Source organism: Lampris incognitus, chromosome 2, assembly GCF_029633865.1.
Source record: "Lampris incognitus isolate fLamInc1 chromosome 2, fLamInc1.hap2, whole genome shotgun sequence".
Lineage (NCBI taxonomy): Eukaryota > Metazoa > Chordata > Actinopteri > Lampriformes > Lampridae > Lampris > Lampris incognitus.
In genome coordinates this window covers 44,304,115-44,329,189 of record NC_079212.1, presented here as the reverse complement: position 1 = coordinate 44,329,189, position 25,075 = coordinate 44,304,115, and the positions used below count along the sequence as shown (strand labels likewise).

The window sequence follows — 25,075 nt, the reverse complement described above, 5'->3', positions numbered from 1 at the left end:
GTGTCTGCATGGGTTTCCTCCGGGTGCTCCGGTTTCCTCCCACAGTCCAAAGACATGTAGGTCAGGTGAATCGGGCATACTAAATTTTCCCTAGGTATGTGTGTGTGTGTGTGTGTGTGTGTGTGTGTGTGTGTGTGTGTGTGTGTGTGTGTGTGTGTGTGTGTGTGTGTGTGTGTGTGTGTGTGTGTGTGTGTGCACGCGCCCTGTGATGGCCTGGCGGCCTGTCCAGGGTGTCTCCCCGCCTGCCGCCCCATGACTGCTGGGATAGGCTCCCGCAACCCTGAGACCACGATGAGCGGTTTGGATAATGGATGGATGGAACATTCTCCAGAGTTTCCACAAAATCAGTGTACTACTGTATGGTCTAGCTTTAGAATACCCACCAGCAGCCCCTTCACATTATCACAGTATATCTTAATTCATTCATAGCATTACTAACATGACTAAATAACATGTCATACCGCTGATTGAAATTATGTTAACAAAATAAAGCTGGGATTATGTGTACAACAACTTTGACCAATCTAACTTTACGTTTGACAAATGAAAGTGCACATCAGAGTAATACTAATGGTCCCTTGGGCTGGTTTGGTGTCATGGATGGAAGCACACAACTGATGAACTACTTGTGACATGTTTCTGTTCTCCAGCAACTGTCCCTGCCTCAACACATCAAGATCACCGTCACCAGAAAAACCCTGTTTGAGGATTCCTTTCAGCAGGTACGTCAGCTAGCTTGAGCAGTGCATCAAATGGAGAGACTACGGTACTTGTTGCCCTGTTCTTTTTTCAGAGAGTATGGGTAATGATTGACTAGATTATTAGCATAATTTTATTCATTCATTAAGATTAATATGTTTGTTGCAATGTCATCCCAACTCAGCATACCAACAGTTTTCTAATGGAATGCAGATGGGAAAATTACTCCTTGAATAAAATAAATACCTGTTTCTAAGTTGTTGCTTTTTTAACATTATAATTAGATTTAAAAATAAATGATGTTCTACAGTAAGAGACTGAGAGACTTGTCACGGCAATGTACAGATAGCAGTATGTAATAATTAATAACTACACACAAGCTAAAGTCGTGGTTACTGAGACAATGGTTTAAGCATCACCTAAAGAAGTTATGAAAGGCATCTGGGTGGTGTGACGGTCTATTCTGTTGGCTACCAACACAGGGATCGCCAGTTCAAATCCCCGTGTTACCTTTGGCTTAGTTGGGCGTCCCTACAGACACAATTGGTCGTGTCTGCGGGTGGGAAGCCGGATGTGGGTATGTGTCCTGGTCGCTTCACTAGCACCTCCTCTGGTTGGCCGGGGCGCCTTTTCGAGAGGGAGGGGGAACTGGGGGGAATAACGTGATCCTCGCATGCGCTATGTCCCCCTGGCGAAACTCCTCACTGTCAGGTGAAAAGAAGCGACTGGCGACTCCACATGTATCAGAGGAGGCGTGGTAGTCTGTAGCCCTCCCCGGATCGGCAGAGGGGGTGGAGCAGTGACTGGGACGGCTCATAGAGCGGGGTGATTGGCCAGGTACAATTGGGGAGAAGGAAAAAAAAAGGGGGGGGGGGGATAAAAAAAAGTTATCAAAAATTAAAAGTCATCCATTAATTGTAACCACACATAGAATTTTGAAAGCGAATTGACCTAAGCCCTGCTGGCCTAGTAAAAAATATAATAGCCCTGCTACAAGGTTGCTTACTGGGTGTAGTCTCTGCCTGAGTGGTTTACAGGGTGCAGTCTCTCAACATTGTCTCCATCACCAATTTATCATAAACCATCTGTCTATTTTAGATCATGAGCTTCAACGCTCAGGATCTCCGCAGGAGACTGTGGATCATCTTCCCTGGAGAAGAAGGCCTCGACTATGGAGGGGTCGCCAGGCAAGTTATAATACGGCCTTCCCCGAACACAGCTTTTCCAAGACAGTTCCCCGAACATAGCTTTTCCAAGACATTCATCAAATATCTTGAGTGCTCAAATAATTACCTCTGAATTACACTCTTAATTCCATGTTAAATACAAAACAAATCGTCCCCTATTGACTTGGCTGCAGAAGTCTGCTTTTGAAAATGTTTGAGAGGAAATCACTGCAGGTGATCTTCAGTTTTCGGTTTTATTATTTCAGTGTGCTATTGTCCCCTTGAGATTCTGCTACCAGAGAGGAGCTCTGTCTGTTGGGCCAATGTTGAATTTTTCAATGGTGTATTCATTTCTTACGGCTGCTCTTTTCCTCTCCTCCAGGGAGTGGTTCTTTCTTTTGTCCCATGAGGTGCTGAACCCCATGTACTGCTTGTTTGAGTACGCTGGCAAAGACAACTACTGTCTACAGATCAACCCAGCCTCCTATATCAACCCAGATCACCTCAAGTACTTCAAGTTTATAGGACGCTTCATTGCCATGGTCAGTCAGTCGAGCTTGTGTTAAACTTTTGGTATTTTTTTGTTAAGTAATAGTGTTAACACAGCAAGTGTTGTCAGTACAGTTTTAGCCTTGCAGTGCAGAGAGGATCGATCTGTCTCTGCAGTAGTTGGGGCATTGTCACACAATGAAATAAATTCAAATAGAGACGAGGTTTGGCTTTACAGTGTATAGTTTTGAACCTTACCCCATACTTTTTCTCAGAATCTGAGTCATCACTGTATTGATATGTATGTGTGAATGTATGTATGTATTGATTGATTGATTGATTGGTCATTGATATGTTTGTGTCTCTGTCCCTAAGGCCCTATTCCACGGCAAGTTTATTGACACGGGTTTCTCGCTGCCGTTCTATAAGCGCATCCTGAACAAGCCATGGGCCCTTAAAGACCTGGAGTCAATAGACCCTGAATTCTACAACTCCCTCATCTGGATCAAGTGAGTCCACACAACCTCACAGTGGCTCAGAAAGGGAGATTGCGATGATTGGCCTCACTTTTTCAGTGAAATAGAATTAAATACTATAACAATTTCAGTAAATCTAAAATTGTCGAAGATAGATAGAATTACTAGCACTAGATTACGCTGGAATAATGTTTTATTTTTTCATGAGCAATAATTCTTGTAGCCAATTGTGATTTCCCGTTTACTTCCTATTTGCTTTGTAGGGATAACAACATTGAAGAGTGTGGTTTGGAAATGTTCTTCTCAGTGGACAAAGAGATCTTGGGGGAGATCACCACCCACGAGCTGAAACCTGGAGGAGGAGACATCCAGGTCACTGAGGAGAACAAGGAGGAATACATCAGGTGGGTTACACGGTCAAGTTGCCATCTTCGTTCAGAGGTCCACGTCTGATGGGGGAGTTGTCTGTGGTGATAGGTGGTATTTAAGCAATTCAAACGAGAATTCAAATTGCAGAGATCCATCCAGAGTGAAATGGAGTTGCCAGTGCTGTTGTGTGTCGGAAGGCTTTCCAACCGGCAAACCAAAACCCATGAATAAACCTGGGTTTTAGGTGTTTCTGTTGTGGTAACTGTTAGTCAAGGTTGTCTATGACTTAACGCTCTGTCATATCTGCTTGTTGGCCACAACTTCACATCCTCTAAAGACTTGCCACTATCCACCTTATTCTTTCATATTTGGCTGCTGTGGTGAAGATGTGAAATGCCATGCCGCATTTGCCAAATCATTTTACAATACCATACAAGCAGCTTTATTAATCCCACTAGGGGCAATTTGTTTGGAGAAGCTTGTGAACACAAAATGCAGTAACATGCAAACAAACAACACAAACAATAAATAATGGCACCCCAGGGAGCTAAATGTGGAATAAAATCTATAAAAGTATACCATAAGAAACAGAAGATAAACTTGATAAAGACAATCAAACTGATAGAAAAAACACTGTGGAGCATTTAATAATCGAGTTGGAACAGGTATGAATGATTTAGAAAAACGGTTAGTTTTACAAGCAGGTAAAACATAACAATGCCCTGATGGCAACAGGGAAAATTCGCTTGCTAGAACATGTCCAGAACAAGCCAAAATACTCAAAAGTAACCATAGCAACTGCAATGGCTTCATGACTTGGAGAGTCATGGATTATCTCTTGCCTTAAATACACCAGCAGTTAATTGAAACTATTTGCATTTTTGTCATTTCACTCTTACAGTTTGTGTGTATGTGTGTGTGTGTGTTTGTGTTGTGACCCTGTAGGCTAGTAGCGGAGTGGAGGCTATCCAGAGGAGTGGAGGAACAGACGCAGGCTTTCTTTGAAGGCTTCAACGAGGTTCTCCCTCAGCAGTACCTGCAGTATTTTGATGCTAAAGAGCTGGAGGTATGGATGAGAGCGTGTAGCGTTTCATTATCGTTTGTGTCGGCTGTGACGTTGTCTGTCAAACTAAGGTTGCACAATTTATAATTTGTGTCGGAACGGCATACTTCATCCCATGTGGGCCTATGCCGTGCAGCAAGTGTTTTGGGTACTGGACTTTTTTAACCCGTAAGTGACTTTATTTTACTTGTAGAAATTTGTTGTAAAGCATTTGCATGTTAAGCATTTAAGCACCATGTAGGCCCGTACAGTGCTGCTGGTTGTAGTCGGGGATACACGGCAGCCATCTTGGAGGCCCATATGGAGCCCATGCCACTGAGCATGCATTAAAGGAAATGCGGTTAGCCACTGGGCAGGTCCATACCGTTTTAGTAGTCGTTAATAAAATTATTTGTAGCTAATATTAGATTATTTCGATTTCTGTTTTAATTTGTTCATCACATAATAAAATGATAATAATTATAATAGCACTAATAATAAAATGTATTTGAATAGTACTGAGGAAAAATTATAAAGTGCTTTAACATGATAAAAAGCAAAATATGAGTGAACAAATTAAAACAGAAATTGGGCTGAATGAAATTATTCACATTTAAAATTTGATGTGTAAAATGAAACAAAAATCAAGATATTAATGAAACCGTTGATTGAAAACACACATTGATTGCAAGAAAGGAGATGGAAACCATAAGGTGGTTCCCTCTGGCTGGGATCTGGTGAGGATCCTAGCAGCTGCATTTTGCTTAATTTCAGCTGGTAGGTGGTTTTCCGGCTAAATAAGAGATAATCTTTTAATCCGTGCTAGGGAAGGACTCTGCTGTATAATCTGGGATGGGTTTCTCTCCAAGATAAATCACAATATTTAATTTAGGTATTATCAGGGCTTTGTTGAAAATGTCTGAAACAGCTTTTTCTAGGTACGTGGCTCAAGACAAAATGAGTTAAGTATTGTGAATATTGGGTATTGAAATGGGAGCCGTCTCGTTGTAGGTGATGCTTTGCGGCATGCAGGAGATCGACCTGGGAGACTGGCAGAGAAACACCATCTACAGACACTATGCTCGAAGCAGCAAGCAGATCATTTGGTTTTGGCAGGTGAGAAGTACTGTGAGGCGCAGCAACCGTCTGGCCGGTTCTGAGGGGTAACGTTGCACAAGGCATGTGCTCTGCATCATTGGTGCTCCAAAAATGTTGACTTTTGACTTTGTGGTTCTGTTTTGTTGTGCCCATCTGGCAGCATTGTCCACCTTCACCAAAGTAAAATTGCAGCATGTCACCACTCGTGGAGGCATAATACTCGGGCACCAATTTAAGTTACCGCGATAGGACTATTTTGCTTACAGTTATGATGTATAGTAATCTATATTTACTTTTCCTGTTGTCTACCTTTCCACATCCCAACCACTATACATAATGGCAGTACTGCCAATTTAAGTGGCCAAAGAAAGTGGTGTTTTGTGAACACATGAACACTTTAGAGTTGTGCTTGTACCGCGTTACATGAAATAGTATTGCAACATAACAGGGCAAAGCTTTTGGTCCTGAGGTTATGTTACATTTTAGATAAATAAAATAATATTTCTGTATCTGAAATTCCTTTACCACTGCACAGCTTTTACTTTTATATGCTTGTGCTGTGGAATTAGCTTTTACTTTAGTTTATTCAGTCAAGATTTTAAGATATGTGGTATGTCCTGTGAATCTCTGCTAGTACAAATTACTTTGCTCAGGACAAAGATTTTTTTGTTAAAGCTGCATGTCCTTCTTTCTTCAGCTGATAAAAGAGATGGACAACGAGAAGAGGATGAGGCTGCTGCAGTTTGTCACTGGCACCTGTCGACTACCAGTGGGAGGCTTCGCTGACCTTATGGGTAAGAAGGCTGCTGTAATGGATTAATTTAAACCTTGAATTGAAATACTCAAGCAGAGGGCATCCGGGTAGCATAGCGGTCTATTCCGTTGCATACCAACACGGGGATCTCCGGTTCGAATCCCTGTGTTACCTCTGGCTTGGTAGGTCCCTACAGACACAATTGGCCATGTCTGCGGGTGGATGCGTATGTGTCCTGGTCGCTGCACTAGCACCTCCTCTGGTCAGTTGGGGCACCTGTTCGGGGGGGACTGGGGGGAAATAGCGTGATCCTCCCACTCGCTACGTCCCCCTGGCGAAACTCCTCACTGTCAGGTGAAAAGAAGCGGCTGGCGACTCCACATGTATCGGAGGAGGCATGTGGTAGTCTGCAGCCTTCCCCGGATCGGCAGAGGGGGTGGAGCAGCAACTGGGACAGCTCGGAAGAGTGGAGTAATTGGCTGGATAATACCCAAGCAGATAGAAAAGCCATACACCTTAGTCTAGATAAGTGGTGAAACGACATAATTTGCCAATTCTTTGGCAACTCTCTATAGCTTTTGTTTATTCTGATGAACATTTCTATCACTCCATTATTTTGTCTTTTTTTCTGAAGAAAACAGAGGTGTTTTTTGTTTCGAAGAGTACCACACTATTGTTCAGTCATATTTGATATTCTAGCTCCTACTTGGTAAGTACTATCCTGGGGCTTAAAAACTTATTGACAAGTATTGACTTTGTAGGGAGCAACGGTCCCCAGAAGTTCTGTATCGAGAAGGTGGGAAAAGAGAACTGGCTGCCCAGAAGTCACACATGGTGTGTATGCCGATTCAAACCAATCCATATTTTACAGTTAACAGAACTAAACTTTTGATATGTGTCTATCAGTCGCAGATATGAGTGGCTGTTGAATAGGTTGATCAGCTAAAAGATGCCATGTTCTTTTCCAGCTTCAACCGACTGGACTTGCCTCCCTACAAGAGCTATGAGCAGCTTAAGGAGAAGCTGATGTTTGCCATTGAAGAGACAGAAGGCTTCGGACAGGAGTGAGAGAAGACAGACGAAAAGGGAAGTGCGGAGGGAGTCTGAAGGAAAGATGACCAGTGTTCAATTCAGGGAGCCTCTCGGAAATAGGAGCTAGATCACTCGCACACGTGCGCATGCTACTGCATGAATATGTGTTTGACGCACATATTTGGTGGTGTGGACAAGTGAGTGCTGCGTGCATGTTGTTTAAAAGGAGCTGATATTTTGGAGCTGGGTTCTGCCTCGCTCACCTTTGTTGAGATTGACAGTGCTAGGCTTCTCGAAGCCTTATGGGTATGTGAGTATTTTTAAAAAAAAATCCAAACCAAAACACAGGAAGCTTCTCCTGTCTCCAGAATGTCCTTCACTTTATGCATGGGAACCTGCATACTCATCCTGTATGACATCATATGAGGGCGGCAGGATTTTTACCTTCATCCTTTGCCCGACACATTTGTCCAAAAAAACCTTTCTTTGGGGAAATGACAGCCTTTTAGGCTGATCATCAACATGGTTGTGGTTGAGAAAGTGCACTTGTTTCAGAGCAGGGTAAAGTTTCACCCAAAAAAAAAAGAAAAAGAAAAAAAAGTGTTGTATTAAGATAGGATTTTATTTTTTTGTTTCTTTAGTGTACTACAGCGAGTTGCACCATTTTGACAGTTCACATTAGGATTGTCTCGACGCGTTTTCCTCTTAAGGCTTTATCTAATCCGTCTCTTCATCTTCATCTTCCGTTCATGACTGGAGTCGGTTTTATCTGGGGAGTCAGCTGTGATCAACGGTAGCGTTCACCTAGTGACTGTATCCTGAAAATATGTGGATTGAACATTTTCTAGTTTTGCCATTGACGACCCTTAAAACGATAGACAATCTTTGGTGCTTCAGCGAAATTGAGGAGACATACCCATAAACAGAGTGAACTCTATGCTTCAGCTCCCGACTATTTAATCTGTGAATGATTAAAAAGATTGTGAGGATCTACTGACCCCTGTTATTTATGATGGGAAGAAACCCGGAGGACGCGGATGTGACTTAAATTGACCCTAGTTTTATAGGGCCGGTCTTAAGGCAAGGACGCTGAATGGAACGTCTTAGCTTCTTAGGTACCCACGTAGCGTTAAGGGATCGTGTTCAATGATAGCAGAGAATCTGACAGCTTTTGAGCCTTGCCGTGGTGGTTTCAAGAGAAACGGCTAACCGTGAAGTGTGCAGGGCAGTAGACGCTGCCTAAGGAAATCGACTGGAGAATTTTAAGTATTTGAAATAACGTCTGATGTTAGAGGAGTGTAAGACGTACACCCGATTTAACAACACAAAAGTAAGAAAAAAAAACCCTGTCAGTCGCAAGTTGAACCAAATCGGATGTTTTAGTTATTTCAAACGTTGACCGACGTTTTGGTTACAATTTTCTTTGTGTACGAGACCCTGTAACTGAATTCATTGTTTTTAATGATAAATCATGTCTTTCATAAGTAGGGTTCTTGCACAAAAATTTAATGAGACCAATTAATTAATCCCTGTTGGAAGCGTGGAGTAGTTTCCATTCCGATTTTTCTTTCCTGTCTTTCTGCAGGAATATTGGACACTGATATGAACCTACATTTTTTTGCATTCACTCCTTCATTTGAAGTCACAGAGCGGTCTCAATGGCCAACGTTAGCTTCACTCAGCATCAGCTGTGCCCCCCCCCCCCCGTTAGGAATTAACCTTTTATTGCAATGTCAGTAATGGCAGACAGGTAGTATTAACCCCTTGAAAAGTACTGCATAGGAACCAGAGTCAGATGACCTCATCGGGTTGAATTTACCTCGTTTGTATGCTAAAATCTCCTTTTTTTTCCTAATGTCGTTGATTGTTGATGTGCCAAGAAGTGGCGCTGTATGTGTGCACGGAAGAAGTGAACTTAACCTAACCTTGTCAAAATGCCACTTCCTACACGGATGTCCTTTCCATGAATCTGCAGAACACTGGCTCGGTGTGGGTCTGTTCAGGCTGACAACATGTTTGTGTCTGATTAACGATGACGGACGAGCCATGTTGGTCAGAATTTGACCGTAACGCCGGTCGTCCTGCCAGCCGGCCTGACTCCCCTACATGCCAGGCAACTTGGGTCAGTCAGCAGGCTTGCAGAAAAGTCACATTCAGTACGTTTTTGTGCAGGTGTAGCGAAAGGGGCCCAAGCCGCCATGGCCAGCTAAGCGTTTTGAACCTCAGCGTTGTGAAAAAGCCACGATTTTAAAGATAATAACATGGGGGCATTCTTAGCGGGCATCGGGTATTTGAAATTTTGCCCTCAGTCGGGATGGAGAATGACTTGACGCAAGGCAGACGTGGTAATGGGCTTCAACTGATGGCTAGGTAGCTCATCTACCAAGCCCGCGGACTGGCTCCCACCTGGAGGAGAACATGTTGTTTATCATGGTGTTGTCATGGAGATCATCATTTAAAATCCCAGGGACGTAGCTGGTTAGCAGACGTGTAAATACGATAATTTATGTTGCATCGCAAATAAAATCTCCACTCCTTTCTATTTTTTGGTCTCTGGAAAACATGTACAATGAAACCTCCTCTCTCACCCTCCTGTACATGAAAATAAGTTGTAAATGGTGTCAATAACAAATTGATTTTCTTTTATAAAGAAAGCAAGGTTTTAATAATAAGAAGTAACACTATATTTTCTTTCACCTGTCTGATTTATGATGTACATGAAGGATGTGTAATATAGAAGCTCTTCAGCTTAATAAATTAAATCTGCAGATCTGACTGTGTGCGACTTGGATGAGCCAGTGTATGTTTATCTGAATCTGAATTTTTGTTTTAGTCTCCCCCCACCCTTTTTCACCCCAGTTGTAATCTGGTCAATTACCCCACTCTGCTGAGCCGTCCCGGTTGCTGCTCCGCCGATCTGGGCAGGGCTGCAGACTGATCGTCATGACTGATCACATGATCATCACCAATACACATGGAGTCGCCAGCCGCTTCTTTTCACCTGACAGTGAGGAGTTTCGCCAGGGGGACATAGCGCGTGGGAGGGTCCCCCAAACAGGCGCCCCAACCGACCAGAGGAGGCGCTAGTGAAGCGACCAGGACACATACCCACATCCGGCTTCCCACCCGCAGACACGGCCAATTGTGTCTGTAGGGACGCCTGACCAAGCCGGAGGTGACACGGGGATTCGAACCGGCGATCCCTGTGGTGGTAGGCAACGGAATAGGCCGCTACGCCACCCGGATGCCCCCCTGATCAAGGACTTTTGACTTGATTTGCGTTCACAGATCACACCACGATTAACATTATGAAGGTATTGTGCATCAAAGGTGCGAGCCAAAGTCCCGTTCATGTGTGGTTTCGTTTGTACGGCGTGTAGCAGAGCGACGGCAGACTGGAATATCGAGGATAAAACACATGATTTTATTAGACACACTGTAGAGAATAACCGCTTTAAGACAAACACTCACTTGCTGTCTTCGCCCACTGAAGCCGTAGCAAAATTGCACAGGATATTGTAACGTGCATGGATAAGAAGACATGCTGGCCGCTGGCTCGCGGATCTGACCCATCAGTCGAGCGGTTAGCGATCCCTCCTGCGGTGCGGGCGATACGGGTTCGCGTCCCGGCCGTGGCAGTTCCTGTGGTTGCGTTGTCCCCCCTAATTCGCTACAATATATTTTACGTTTTAAAATGTCCCGAGTTTTAGCAGCATGACAGCAGAACACGTACCAGCGGGTGAAGTATCATTCATGATGTCGATGGATTTTTTAAAATTTATTATTTATTTAACCGATGCCAGGAAAGATTCATTAATGGTCTGAACGCAAATCATAGTACATAAGGGATCCCTATAGGGACGGTCTCATTTTGCCTTAACCAGGGATGGTAGTTGGGGCTGGTAGCGGGTCTGTGCCTCACCAAGCAGCGGGGCAGATGCTTGTGGTGATGCGGTCATCAGCACCGGTCTTCTGTCTGGAGGTGTGATGGTTCTCATTGCCACTGACCATTCCAGTGCTTGCTGTGTTTCAGTCACACACCCCCCCCCCCCCCGACGTCCCACATGTATGAGAACTTTTGTCTCCTCCGATACATGTGGAGTCGCCAGCCCCGTCTTTTCGCCTGACAGAGGAGTTGCACCAGGGGGACGTAGCGCGTAGGAGGATCACGCTACCCCCCCCCCCGAACAGACGCCTCGACCGACCAGAGGAGGCGCTAGTGCAGCGACCAGGACACACACCCACATCCGGCTTCTCACCCGCAGACACGGCCAGTTGTGTCTGTAGGGATGCCCGACCAAGCCGGAGGTAACGCGGGGATTTGAACCGCCGATCCCCGTGTTGGTAGGCAACGGAATAGACCGCCACGCCACCCAGGCGCCCCATGTATGAAAACATTCGACTGGTCTGTTGACTTTTAGGCTTGGGATGTGTTTTTATGGTCAGTTCTGTCAAACATGAACCTGCTTTACATTTGTTCATAGGCACAAAAATCTGTGCTTTAAAAAAAAGTGTGGCCCTTGTGTTTCCTGACCTCATCGAACAAAATCACTTATTTACTGATAAAGTGATAAGGTATATTTTAAATACTGTTTTAATTTAAAACAAAGTGAGCAAGGTGGCTCATTCCCAAGACACAGATATCACTTGTTCTTCACAATGAATGGCTTAGTTTTGTTAATTTTTTCCAGGTCCAGGAAATAAAATAAATGTACACGGATGGAATCCAGAATTACAAACATGGCTGCCGTAAACGGTCTCTATCATTACTCTGAACCTGCTCCATCGTCTTGCCGTCGCCCTCCAGACCTTCACCGACCTCTTCCTCTCTTCCCTCTGCTCGTCCTTCACTGGTGATGATGGACATCACAGCTTGAGGCTCCTCACTGGTGACCTGCCCTCCCCCCTCCTCCTCCTCTTCCTCCTCTTCTTCTTCTGCTCCATCGTCATCCTCCCCGTCCTGTTCCAGCTCCGACCCCTGATCGGCATCTCCTTTCGACGCCTCGTTTTCCCCACTGTCGTCTCGCCCGGCAGTCCTTAGGCTTCCCCCCTTCCCCGTCACTGTCGTCCTCCTCCTCTCCCCTGTTCTGTTCTGCTCTTTTCCCATTGGCCCTCCCAACATCTCCTCCCCCTCGGACCCAGGCCGGGAACCCATGCTGGCCCCGGCCGTGGGGCACTTGTGGTCTCTGTAGTAGTTGTGTCTGGTAAAGCCCTTGTTGCAGGCAGAGCAGCGGAACCGGTAGTTGTCGGTGTGTGACTGCTGGTGCTCCAGCATGTGGGCCCTGCGGCTGAACGCCTTCTGACAGAACAGACACTTGTAGGGTTTGATACCTGGAAAGGAGAGAGAGATGGAGAGGAAGGACAAGTTGCATTTCTTTCCTCTAACTCTGGGCAAGGTTAATGGGCAATTATTACTGAAAACAGGGGAGTCATTTGTGCTCACACCCCACCAAGAACTGGAATATGGATCCCCCCCCTTTTTTTCTCCCCAATTGTATCCGGCCAATTACCCCACTCTTCTGAGCTTTCCCGGTCGCTGCTCCACCCCTTCTGCCGATCCAGGGAGGGCTGCAAACTACCACATGCCTCCTCCAATACATGTGGAGTCGCCAGCTGCTTCTTTTCACCTGACAGCGAGGAGTTTCACCTGGGGGATTTAGTGCGTGGGAGGATCACGCTATTCCCCCCAGTTCCCCCCCCCCCACACACTGAGTTCAGAAATTAGTGGCGGATGTGTTCTTTTTTTTTGTGAGTAGTTGCTAAACCTATGTTGAAATAACCAAAAACGTGAACATGAGTGACATAATGGGGGGGGGGGGCAGAGAGGGCAACGTGACTGTGACCAGGTTTGGTTTTAACCGCTCACCAGAATGGGACAAAATGTGCGCCTTGAGTTTGTCTGGCCTGTTGAACTCTTTCGTGCAGCCGACATGTGTCCTGAGGACAAAACCACATGGTGAATAATTAACACGAAACACTGAACAGATAACTCATAATGCAGACATACTTACAGATATACATACATATTAATAGACGAGTGAGTAGATAACTATAGCAGATGAGTTATTTTTTCCCCTCGTCTTGTTTTGTGCTACTGCGCCGAGTTGTACTACTCAGTGATTTCAGCTGATGGGTGTCGTACATTTCATATCGTCTCACCTGAAAGGACACTTGTACTTCTTAAAAGGTTCATGAATGAGCATGTGCCTCTTCACTTTGTCCTTCCTGTTGAACGTCGCCTCACAGAGGGAACATTTATATGGCTTCTCACCTGCAAAACAGCGGCCGCATTGGCAAAAACTTCCTGTTTCAAGCTGTCTCATGCAACTTAGGATAACTACTGTAAGATCATGGCTGACATGTCTCATTCCTATGACACTGAACCACCCCCCCCCTTTTTCTTCCCAATTGTATCCAGCCAATTACCCCACTCTTCCGAGCTGTCCCGGTCACTGCTCCACCCCCTCTGCCGATCCGGGGAGGTGCTGCAGACTACCACATGCCTCCTCCGATACATGTGGAGTCGCCAGCCACTTCTTTTCACCTGACAGTGAAGAGTTGCACCAGAGGGATGTAGCGCATGGGAGGATCACGATACCACCCCCCCCCCCCAGAACAGGTGCCCCAACCGACCAGAGGAGGCACTAGTCCAGCAACCAAGACACATACCTACATCTGGCTTCCCACCTGCAGACACGGCCAATTGTGTCTGTAGGGACGCCCGACCAAGCCGGAGGTAACACGGGGATTCGAACCAGTGATCCCTGTGTTGGTTGGCAACGCAATAGACCGCTATGTCACCCGGACGCCCCCAAATATTCACGTTTTGAAGTACAGACTATAAGCACCAGACATCTATTTCAAATGCATCAGGAAGAGGTGAGTCTTCTTCACCTGAGTGGATGCGTGTGTGAAGTTTAAGGTAGTGCTCCGTCTTGAATGCCTTCTTGCAAATTTGGCACTTGAACCTTCCTCCGACACCATGCGTGGGGAGGTGGCGCCTGAAGTACCTCTCGCACGGGAACACCTGATGGGCAAAGGAAAGAAATAGCAAGGGAAAGTGCACCCAGTTCTGATAATACATAACATACACGGGCGGGAGTACTGAACTACTAATCCCCGAATAAGTGCTCATGGGTCAAAGGGATCGCCTACTATATGCACACATACCACCATAGCTGTGTCGGGAATCGTTCCCTCATTCACTCATTCACTATTCCCTACCCATGAAACTCGATAGTGTCCTCTGTAGTGAACAATGAAGATTTTGGACATCACTGAATTGTTGTTTTGCATCTTCTTGTCCTGTCATGCGGCGTTTAACAGTGAGACGAGTTCACAAGCAGACAGTGACGAGGCGAAGCACTGCATTATAATATTTGTAGCATATAAAGTTGTGTACTTGCATTGGACACCACATTTTCAGTTGCATTGTGGGGATTTTTGAGGGCACTATATAGTGAATGTGTTTTCCAGTTAGAATTCAGACAAAACTGGGGACCAGGGTTCGCGCATCAGTCTCGTCAGATCCGACTATGGCCGGACTCGATGAAGCAGCAATTATTGGCAACGCTGTCTTCGGGAGGGGGGGGCGGAATTGGCTTGTGTTCGTCACATGAATGCGTCTCTGGGTGTGTCGGAAAAAGCAGTGGTTCGGCCTGGAGTTGCCTTGTCACAAAAGTGGGGAGGCGTCTCCTTTGAGACTGCCGGCCGGAGAGATGCAGATGTTGAACGCATGCAGTACGAGGGTGGGAGTTTCAACTAAAATAGGGATCGATTGGCCACTAAATTGAAAGAAAAAAATTCAGACAAAATGGAGGAAGGTAAATATGGTGCATCACATAGGAAACGACGGGCAATTCTGAACACACATGAGCTAGCCCCCCCCTTTTTCTTCCCAGTTGTATCCAGCCAATCACCCCACTCTTCCGAGCCGTCCCGGTCGCTGCTCCACCCCCCTCTGCCGATCCGGGAAGGGTTGCAGACTACCACACGCCTCCTCCGATACATGTGGCATTGCCAGCCGCTTCTTTTCACCTGACAGTGAGGAGTTTCACGTAGCGCGTGGAAGGATCACGCTATTCCCCCCAGTTCCCCCTCCCCCCCGTACAGGCGCCCCGACCGACCAGAGGAGGCGCTAGTGCAGCAACCAGGACACATACCCACACCCGCCTTCCCGCCCGCAGACACGGCCAGTTTTACCTGTAGGGATGTCCGACCAAGTCGGAGGTAACACGGGGATTCGAACCGGCGATCCCTGAGCTAGGTTTTTCTAGAAAACTGATCTCTCGTGTGTGTGTGTGTGTGTGTGCGTGTGTGTGTGCGTGCGCGCTCCACCTTTTGACAGTGTGGGCAGGGGAAGTTGTGTGAGGCCGTCAGCAGATGCTGTTCCAGGGCCTCCTGGGTAGAGTACTTGCTTTGGCATTTCATACACCTGTCAGGAAAGAAGAGGAAAGGCTCCAAATCACAGCAAACACCCATTTCACAGAGAACATGACGATAGAGTTATCGTCAACAAAACAGGAAGTGCATGGCCAAATACACCAACACAAGTTTGACTATCACACGAGCCTCTGCACGGATGAATCGTTGCAAACAGCAACCGTATTCGAGACTTGTTTTCGAAACATGAAGCAGCTTCGCCATCGAGGATTTTTCTGCTTGGAAAGTTATTTTATTATTTGCTTGGCTTTTAGCTTTGTTTAAACTGATAAAGACACTATTATATTACCAAGAAGCTAAGGGTTTCTCATTTCCTCAGAGTATTTACACTGGACACGCTGGATGCAAACATTACCCAAAAGCCCAAAGTATAGATAGCATCCTTTTTGTGTTTTGGCTAACGTGTATTCACCTGTTTTTTCTCCCTGCATTCCCTGTGTGCACCTACGAGGGACATGTTTTGCAACCGCATGCAACGAGTGATTCATCTGTACAAGAGGCTTCTTGTTCGCGTCAGTGTTTGGCGCTGACCTGAAGACGGCGGTTTCTTTGCGTGTGCTCTGCTGGGGGCAGAAGCAGTGGGAGTACTGGTGGACCCCCAGTTCGAACAGCGAGGGGAACACCTTGCTACACAGGTGGCAGCGGTAGGTCAGCTGCTCCTGGTGTGTCCTGATGTGCTCCAGGAACTGGTCCAGCTTCTGGAATGTCTGGGAGCAGGACTTGAGCACGCACTTGTAGACCTGGAAGGTTAGCGAATCAGAAGAGGGGTGAGGGTGGGGGGGGGCTTTGATGGCAGTTGTGACTTCGTTTTATCATGCACAGAAAAAGTTGCGGCTCACTGCTATTGTTATCTCCTGCTGACCACCCTCTCTTTATCTAACCCACACACATGTACACACAGACACGCATTTGTACACAACATTTACATCTTTAAACACTTCACTGATCCTGAGGGGAAACTCCTGTTTCACACTTAACATTTGCAGGTGGCTGAAATTCAGACACACACAACAAGACATGCCAGGGTTCCTACGGTCATGAAACAATCATGCAGTTTTTTTTGTTTTGTTTGTTTTTTTGTTTTTTTCCCTAGCCTGATAAAGTTATGGAAAATAACGTTTGTCGCATAACAACTGGAAAACTCATTGAAATGTGTTATACTGTTTCAGTTATGACTTAATTTGTCTGCTGGTTGAGCTTCGGTAAATACCTTTAAAGCGTAAAAAAAGCAATAGTTTTTAACATGTCTCCACCTTGTCAAAATATGTAGAGGACAGTGATGGTGGTGTCCATGTATAAAGGATATAAAGTATAAAGGGCTGTAGATGTAGAGAACAGTGACGGAGGTGTCCATGGATAAAGGATATAAAGGGGTATAGATGTATAAAAGGACAAAAAGGGGTCACATGGGTCTTTGATGCCCTCATATTAAGCAGGCAGATTGGAGGGGGGTTATAGAAATGCGTGTTTTTTGAGGAACAGCATAGATTTTCTCCCCCAAAGCATCATGTGATGCTTCTCATTTTTTGTTAAATTTATCCTAGGGGGCCATTAGTTCTTCCATCCTTGGTTCATACGAACACATTTTCAGCTAAAAAAAAAAAAAAAAAAGTGTAGCAAATTCTGGGGACAGCCGAGAATCCGCCGCAGCCAAGACATGAACCTGGTTGCTCTAACCAGTCGACTAAAGGGTCCGACCCGTTAGCCAAGGGTTAGCGAGTCTATTCATCCATGATCGTTACACTACCCCCCTTTGGGAAGCACGTCCCCGCGCTTCAGTGACATTCTCCCTCACGCCTCTGGGCGCACGTGCTTCTGATGGCCTCACAGTCTCACCATCCCACTTCTGATACCAATGTAGTGAATTCAGGGGGCAGCTGGGAATTCGCTGCAGCCGAGATGCGAGCCCGGGTTGCCCGCATCATGGGCGACTGCGCTAACCAGTCGACTAAAGGCTCCGACCCTTTAGCCAAGGGCTGGGGAGTCTATTCATCACAACAGTTTACTACCGCTTTATAGAAGAGAGGGTCTTGACCACTCAAATCCACTTACTGACAACAGCATCATTTCAACCAAGATGCTCACAGTAATGAAAACTGATATAAACCATTCAGTAGTCATGGAAGGGATAAACATTACACACGTCTTTACACTGAGACATCCTGCTGGACAGTGAGGCTCGGCTTGTTTGATTCACACCATTCATTCATTCCATTCAACTTGTGTGTACACATGCAGTGTTGCAGCCGACACACTGCGGGTTAGTTGTGGCCCTTTGAAACTCACCAGAATCCCAGACAAATGGTTACTGATTCAGCAACAGATTAACACTAACCTAAAAAACACTGTCCTGTTTCTAGACAAACCTACTGCTACATAACTTCACTTGCTACTGCAGAGTTTGACCTTCACAGAACTGATCGATGTATACATCCATGACTAAACTATGTTTAGCCTAAGACTGATGCTGTGCCATTCTTCTCTCTTTTTTATTTATCTGATTGTCTCAGAAAGTTGAACCAGTTTATCTGGACACAACTTTTCTAAGGCCGTGACACACCAGGCCGACGGCTGTCGGTGAGTGTCTATGGCCCTAGTTTTTGTGGTGTGTCCCACACCGTTGGTACTAGTCGGACCTCTGTCGGAAACTTTTCGTCTGATTCAGCTTGTTGAATCGGCGGCAGAGCCCATTGGTGAGAGAGATCATTCTGATTGGCTGTTCAGCTTAGCAAATCGGTGCACGAGAAGAGAAACGGAAGTTACGAAAGCAAGCAAACGACTAAGTCAAGAGGCCACACAGAGGGCTCTTCTCATCTTTCGTCTTCCATCTCACCTGAACATTTCAAGAAGTGTTCCTCTCACGCAGGCGCAGAACGTACATGCTAGCTGGCCGTCGGCTGTAGTCTTTGCGGTGTGTTCAAGTGCTACCTTTTGGCCCAGACGCAGGCGACGTGAGGCGACGCAACAGTCGGCCTTCGTCACCGCTAGTTCTCTGATGTCGGTTTGGTGTGTCTGGGCCCATAGAGAGCAAGTTACCTGTCTGTTACCTGTCTTTTTTTTATCAACTATACCTGCCCTCTGAAACTCTCACTAAGAATCCATCTGTGAACTCTGATTAGTAAAACATGTAGGGAAACCCTGACATAAAAATGCCCGTCACGTTAAACTCGTAAATGGCTCTCCTCACCTGTTCCCCCTTGTGCTGGGTCATGTGGGACTTGAGCTGGAAGTAGGTGCTGAACTTGCTGGCGCAGAACTGGCACTGGTAGGAGCTGTCTATTATGACAATCTGTTTGGTCTGGCCCTGGTTCTGCTGCTTCTGGATGGACGGGACCTGAGGTTGGGCATGTCCGTTCTGCATGTCATCCCTTTGGCCGCCCTCCAGATCATCCTGAGGAACGCTGCCCCTCTCCACCGGCTCCCGTGGACCCTCTGCAATCCAAACAATCCAGATAATGTGAGGACACAGTACTTTACTCTTACGAGTTCAGTCATAGACATAAAGTGAACAATAATTTAATTTGCAACTGTGCACTGAAATCGGGTCTCATTTAGAAACTGCAGCAGCATGACAGCGAGAATATTTTCACAATAATTGCCCCATAGTCGTTTTATTTTCTTTCTGTGAACAAGTTTGTCTGCTGTTGAGGGTCACCGCTGCTGACTAAGTGTAAAAGAGACATGGCATTATATTATTGTATAATAGTATTGTATTATTTACTGTACAGTTGTATAGTTAAGTACAAGACCTACATAATTGGAAAAGCAAAATCCTACACTGTACAAAGGGAAGATGTGCATCAGATCTAAACATGTTTATGAGCCCAACTGTGGACAGGATTAACTAAGTATTTTTTTCTTGTCTTATCTTATTTTAGCTTGTCTTAACTTAGTTTACATAGACATATCATATGAATAGTAATAAATTGCTATGGAATTTGATCATAAACTAATTCTAAAACTAATTCTACACTCGGATCTCCCTGCTGGTGATGATGGTGATGATGGTGACGATGGCCTGGAATTAAGACAACGTGCAAAATAAGTCCAAGTGCTTGTCCCACCAATCTATTCTTTTTTGGGGGGGGGGGATCTTTCCCCCTTTTTTTGCCCCAATTGTATCCAGCCAATCACCCCACGCGTCTGAGCCGTCCCAGTCGCTGCTCCACCCACTCATTCGATCCGGGGAGGTGCTGCAGACTACCACATGCCTCCTCCGATACATGTGGAGTCGCCAGCCGCTTCTTTTCACCTGACAGTGAGGAGTTTCGCCCGGGGGACGTAGCGCGTGGGAGGATCACGCTGTTCCCCCCAGTTCCTCCTCTCCCCTGAATAGGCGCCCTGACCGATCAGAGGAGGCGCTACTTCAGCGACCGGGACACATACCCACATCCGACTTCCCATCCACAGACACAGCCAATTGTGTCTGTAGAGACGCCCAACCAAGCCAGAGGTAACATGGGGATTCGAACTGGCGATTCCCATGTTGGTAGACAACGGAATAGACCGCCACGCTACCCGGACCTTGTTATTTTACCTTGTTTGAAAAAAATATTTTTACATCATCACCAAAAAGGAAATATATTTGCCTCTGCTTGTACAGTCAGTAAAACAAGATCGCATGAAATAATGAAAATGTCTCTTTCTCTGGAATGGAGCGTTTGGGAGGAGATTATGTAAAGATCCTGATCTTGCACTAGTTGTAACCTCAGATCAAGGCAGACATCCCACTATGCCCCTCGAACATTAACAACTGCCCTACATCTTTTACACCTCTCGTATCCAGTTTCACCTAATAATGTAATCACAATGTCGTTAATTTGATTTTCAGTTTAATTTTTCTGAAGCTTGAGTGTATTTCACACTGTAGACCAACCGTATTCAACCAGGTTTTCTTTAACCCAACCCTGCACTAACTAATTTCACTGGTTAGTCCTCTCATGTCTGGCTGAAGGTGTGTAAATAATTGAAGTCAGCTGTAGTGTCGGGCTGGAAGGAACACCTGAATACCCATGGTCCTCTGTGACACATGGTTGAATACCACCGCCACGCGGTGCTAATGTAGTCTTAAAGAACAGTGTGCATAGATGTACATGGCTTGACTGTCTGCTGTCCTCTGCTTTTCATACTCTCAGTATACGACTACAAGGCCACACTTCACACAACCTTTGCAAGCCACATTTTATGTAACACAGTTTCCTTGCATGCAAAACGCAAACGGCAGTTGCACTTGGACGGAAAATTTGTGTTGCGCTTGGACATCCTTTGCGGATGTTTATTTTTATGTCATTATGCGTCTTGTTTGGTCATCCATCTGCACCTGCTATATCTGGACAACGGCATGATGGGTAAATGTTACCTGTATGCTCTGCCTCTTCTTCTGTCTGTGACTGGCTTATCTGCTGCTGCGGCACCTCCACTTCCTGTTCCGCTTGTTGCTGCTGTTCTTTGGCACCCTCTTCCTCACTGGGTAACACCGGCACCACCTTTACTGTGATTGGTAACCTTGGCACCGTGCTGGACACACCAAGAGGCCAAACCTTCAGCATAAAGATAGATGTTGTCAGTAGGTTGTTGCTGTAATTAATGGCGGTGATAAGAGCTAAATTCTGAACCAAAGACCATGATGGGCAAGTAAATTTGTCCTTTCATTCTTACTTTTCCCCTGAAAGTCTGCAGTGAACATGTTTGCATGACACACTGATTCTTACAAAATAATATAAAATGCTACTTTTTGGTTTCTGCCTTTGTTTTCATACAAATTAGCTGCTCTGGATTTATGGTCACATAGAGTGGATTCATGTTTAGACAAGTACTCTATGTTGGAAGCTATTTGGGAACCTTGTGGGTCTGCATGTGCTTCTTGACGTTTGACTTCTGGGCAAAGGCTCGACCACATACGATACACTGGAAGGGCTTCTCCCCCGTGTGACTGTAAAATGAAATATCAAATTATATTAGTGTTGCGAATACAGCACATGGGTACAGCCCAGCAGATGGGTAAAACTACGAAAGCCATAGCACATATAGGACACTGACAGGTGACTCACCTTCTGATGTGTTGCTGAAGATCAAAGTTTTTGGAGAAGATTTTTTCACAGAAATTACACTTCAGCTTTGGACCTTTTCCTTTCAGTGGTTCTTCTGAGGAGTGAAAATCGATCCCACTGATTACTATGAAATGTTTTCCAATCAAACAGTAGTTGGTCATGAAGTTTCCTGATGGGACTCAGCAAACCAGGTAATTAGTGCTTATGGGGACAACTGCAAATTTTGGAAAGTCTCACATATCAATTTTACCTTAACAAGAGTACCTTGAACTGCTCAGTAACGTCTCTCATTCATTGCAATATTTATACAACCACAGTATCTAGATGTCCGAAACAGTGCCATTATCTCTCAGTCTCTTCACTAACAGACCTGTGGCTCTGTCAGAACTTTTCTTGCTGTTCCTCGGTCGTTTGGGGATGATGACCCTCTCAAAGTCCCCCAGCTCCGACAGGTTGGTTGTGATGCTGCAGGTCTTGGTTTTGGTGCCCTGTTTTCCAGGGCTGTACACAGGAGGGGTGGTGAACGACTGGCTCTCCACACACTGACTAGGCACCTGAGGAAGATACACCAAGTCAGTTGAGTTCAGCGTACCTAAGAATTCAAATTTTTATAGCATTTAATGTTGTTGTCCACGTCTTCCTAACATTTTATCTGCTCATGTTACTGTGGCAAGGATCATCATCAGCTACATCAGCAAATTCAGAGCCCACAACACAACATATGGGGGTAAACAGCATTCCTGCCTGTCAGCTTGTAAATGATTAATTTCACTCTCCGATAATTCAGGGTAGTTCAAATACTGCTGTAACAATATGATAAAGTCCCAAAATATTACACTGTTTCTGATGCTTATCCAGGAGAGGATCTCTTCAAAATGTGAAATGTCTTCAAACTGAAAACTAACACCCAGTGAATAGATTTAAACCTCTCCTGGATATTTTACAACCTGGATGACTGAAATTAATCTACATAGACATGTTTCATGTGTTATAAACAGCTTACAGCCTTCTAAAAGTAGAATAGCACATAGGATTATAACAGGCAGAAGATGTAGTCCCTGGCAGTTCCTGAGGAAAGAGGTTTTACAGAAACACTAGTCCTTTCTGACCAGTTCCAAAGATCCTTATACTCTGCCCTATTTACCTGTACTGGTTGGAAAGTTTGCAGGCCCAAAGTGTGGATCTCTGCACTACTACCCCCAGCCATAGGGGGCAGTGTGCTGTAGACCTGAACCACTGAGTTGCTGTGACTGGCAGGGACCTGGGAGGAGAGGGGCTGCTGGGACGGCTGTCCTGATGGAAGTGGGTGGGCTGGTGTCTGGCCAGATGGAAGGGAATGGGAGGGCTGCTGTTGGTGATGATGGTGATGATGATGGTGCTGGAGGTAAGATACACCAGCTGTGTGCATGTTCAGGTTGCTCTGAGAAAGAATAGATTGAAAATAGAGGAAAGATAGATTAATTTAAGGAATACAATCAAAAGGAATTATTCTCTAGCTGGGACGTAGTATATTGGAAACGTTATAGATGCAGTTTTGTCACCTGCTGTCTTACCTGTATGGGTGTCTGCATGGTGGCCATGGGCTGATCAATGGAGGTGAAAGCAGAAATGGCTGACATCAGAACGTCATCGCTCACCAGCACATTGCCTTGGACCAGCGTGTGTGTCAGAGGGGATGGAGGCACTGTGATGTAGGTGGACACCTGTTGTTTTGCATGAGAATAATGCAAAACACACAAGCGCAAAAGATAAGTTGGATCGCATTAAGTATGAAAATACAAAATATTGATCATGAACTTTGCTAAAAGCTAAAATTTATCAACTTTGCTAAAACTTAATCTGCTTGTTTGCAGTTGCATTGGTTTGTCAGACCGATACTAATAATTTAAAAAAAATGCTTGCATTGTGCACAAAAGGTGAATATTATGAGTTGTGGTGGGTTATGGGTTTTTAAGCTCGTCCATGTACAAGCGTCAGTAATTCTTTCATTAAGTCAGATCAGTGAATCAATTTTTAAACCAACTAACATAACCAGACCTCTGAACAAGTACTTCTTTATCTTTGTGTTCAGTCAGCAAAAACTTTCATACAAATCCCTTCGCACCCTATTTATGTCTATGTAAAAAAAAAAACTATCCTTACCTGTCTCTAGGAAGGGGGTGGATCATTCATCCACACACATTTAAACTATCAAACAATCACATAATAAACATATTCTGTGCTCACCTGTCTGTTGGCGGGTGTCTGTTGCCCTGAGCTGATGGAGGGGACGTGTGTGTAGGAATTGGTGGAGGCTAAAGAAACAGTGGACAAGGAAGGAGCATTGGACTGACACTGTTCCCTTTTATGAGTCATGAAGGCCGGCAGAGAGTTGAACTGTTTCTTACACTTCCCACAGAGGAAGACATCCTCGTCGTCTGTTGAAGAAAGAAAGGTAGAGTTTTTTAGATGATGGCTGTGCAGCTGTTGCAGAGTATGATGGAGAAAAGAATAACTCACGTCACCAGTTTTTGTTGTCCAATAAATCAAACAATGAGGTTCAGAGTACACGGGGAAAAAAAGGTTTGTGCACAAATCCTGACTCTGCATTGTGTATCACAGTTTTGTTTGATTTTTCATGGCTGGAGTTTTTCTGAGTAACTTCATTGTAACAAATAGTCAAGGCCATGGTATGCACTGCCATGTTCAACACCTTCCTGCAACCTGGCTCCAAAAGCCAAAAGCCAAAAGCCACAGATGGCAAAAATGATGTTAACAATGTCTGATCTGATTTGCCTCTTGAAAGGGTTTCAATAGATATGGGAAAGCAGGGGTATTTTAATTTGGTTTTGAGTTTACACCATATCGTCCCGGATCAACAGTTTTAGTAACATGACCATGTTTTCATTAGGTCTGCATACCCAATGGACTTCGAGGTATATTATGTTAAGTGTGTAATGCAGTTTTATCTGTGATAGCATAAAGCGATCATTTTCTGATGTCAGACACATAAAAAGAGACCACTGAATGGAATGCAAACATAATTAATTAAATCAATAACTAAAATGAAAAGATTTCTTTTAAGCATGTTTAAAGCATGTTTATATATATATATATATTGTAATGAGCTATGTGTCTTTAATCTATTAACATACCCATTGACTGAATGGTAGGTGTCCCAGAGACATTCTGGTTGTTTGGGTCAGGAACTCCTCCTTGGCCATCCAGTAGAGACTGGACCGCCAACACTGTCTGGTTGTCCATGCCTATAACACAATATGGAGCAGGGGCAAACATTTAAGATGAGGTCATAAATGAAAATATCCGATATGTAATGCATTCTGTGCCACTGTTGCCCAGTTCTGATAGTGGAGCACAAGTCTGGGTTCATGAAAAATGGGTGAGACCCCCTTTAAAACACATTCAGAAGATTAAATCCCCTAGTGTGCACATTCCAGTTTGACCTATGCCATGTAAAG

The 25,075-nt window shown here is 45.1% G+C and overlaps 2 protein-coding genes across 2 annotated transcripts in view; one reads left to right on the top strand and one right to left on the bottom strand.

Annotated features, from left to right (window-relative positions):
- itchb (itchy E3 ubiquitin protein ligase b) overlaps window positions 1–9,903 on the top strand; it is a 43,808-nt gene extending 33,905 nt beyond the window's left edge. The window contains exons 15-24 of the mRNA XM_056275425.1: window positions 651–722; window positions 1,798–1,886; window positions 2,248–2,407; window positions 2,730–2,863; window positions 3,094–3,234; window positions 4,145–4,265; window positions 5,253–5,357; window positions 6,037–6,133; window positions 6,855–6,927; window positions 7,062–9,903. Of these exons, the coding sequence (XP_056131400.1) occupies window positions 651–722; window positions 1,798–1,886; window positions 2,248–2,407; window positions 2,730–2,863; window positions 3,094–3,234; window positions 4,145–4,265; window positions 5,253–5,357; window positions 6,037–6,133; window positions 6,855–6,927; window positions 7,062–7,161 (1,092 nt within the window). The 3' untranslated portion in view covers window positions 7,162–9,903. The remainder of the gene's footprint in view (window positions 1–650; window positions 723–1,797; window positions 1,887–2,247; window positions 2,408–2,729; window positions 2,864–3,093; window positions 3,235–4,144; window positions 4,266–5,252; window positions 5,358–6,036; window positions 6,134–6,854; window positions 6,928–7,061) is intronic.
- Window positions 9,904–10,983: 1,080 nt separating this feature from the next.
- On the bottom strand, window positions 10,984–24,860 carry znf341 (zinc finger protein 341). Its single transcript, XM_056274688.1, has 15 exons — window positions 24,752–24,860; window positions 23,844–24,034; window positions 23,159–23,320; window positions 22,762–23,037; window positions 21,988–22,171; window positions 21,618–21,711; window positions 21,409–21,499; window positions 20,927–21,107; window positions 18,755–18,999; window positions 16,099–16,307; window positions 15,463–15,559; window positions 14,020–14,152; window positions 13,285–13,396; window positions 12,992–13,062; window positions 10,984–12,456 (listed from the first exon to the last, which is right to left on the bottom strand). Exons 1-15 carry the CDS (start codon window positions 24,858–24,860, stop codon window positions 11,858–11,860), a joined length of 2,754 nt encoding a protein of 917 aa, XP_056130663.1. The 3' UTR covers window positions 10,984–11,857.
- Window positions 24,861–25,075: the final 215 nt, after the last annotated feature.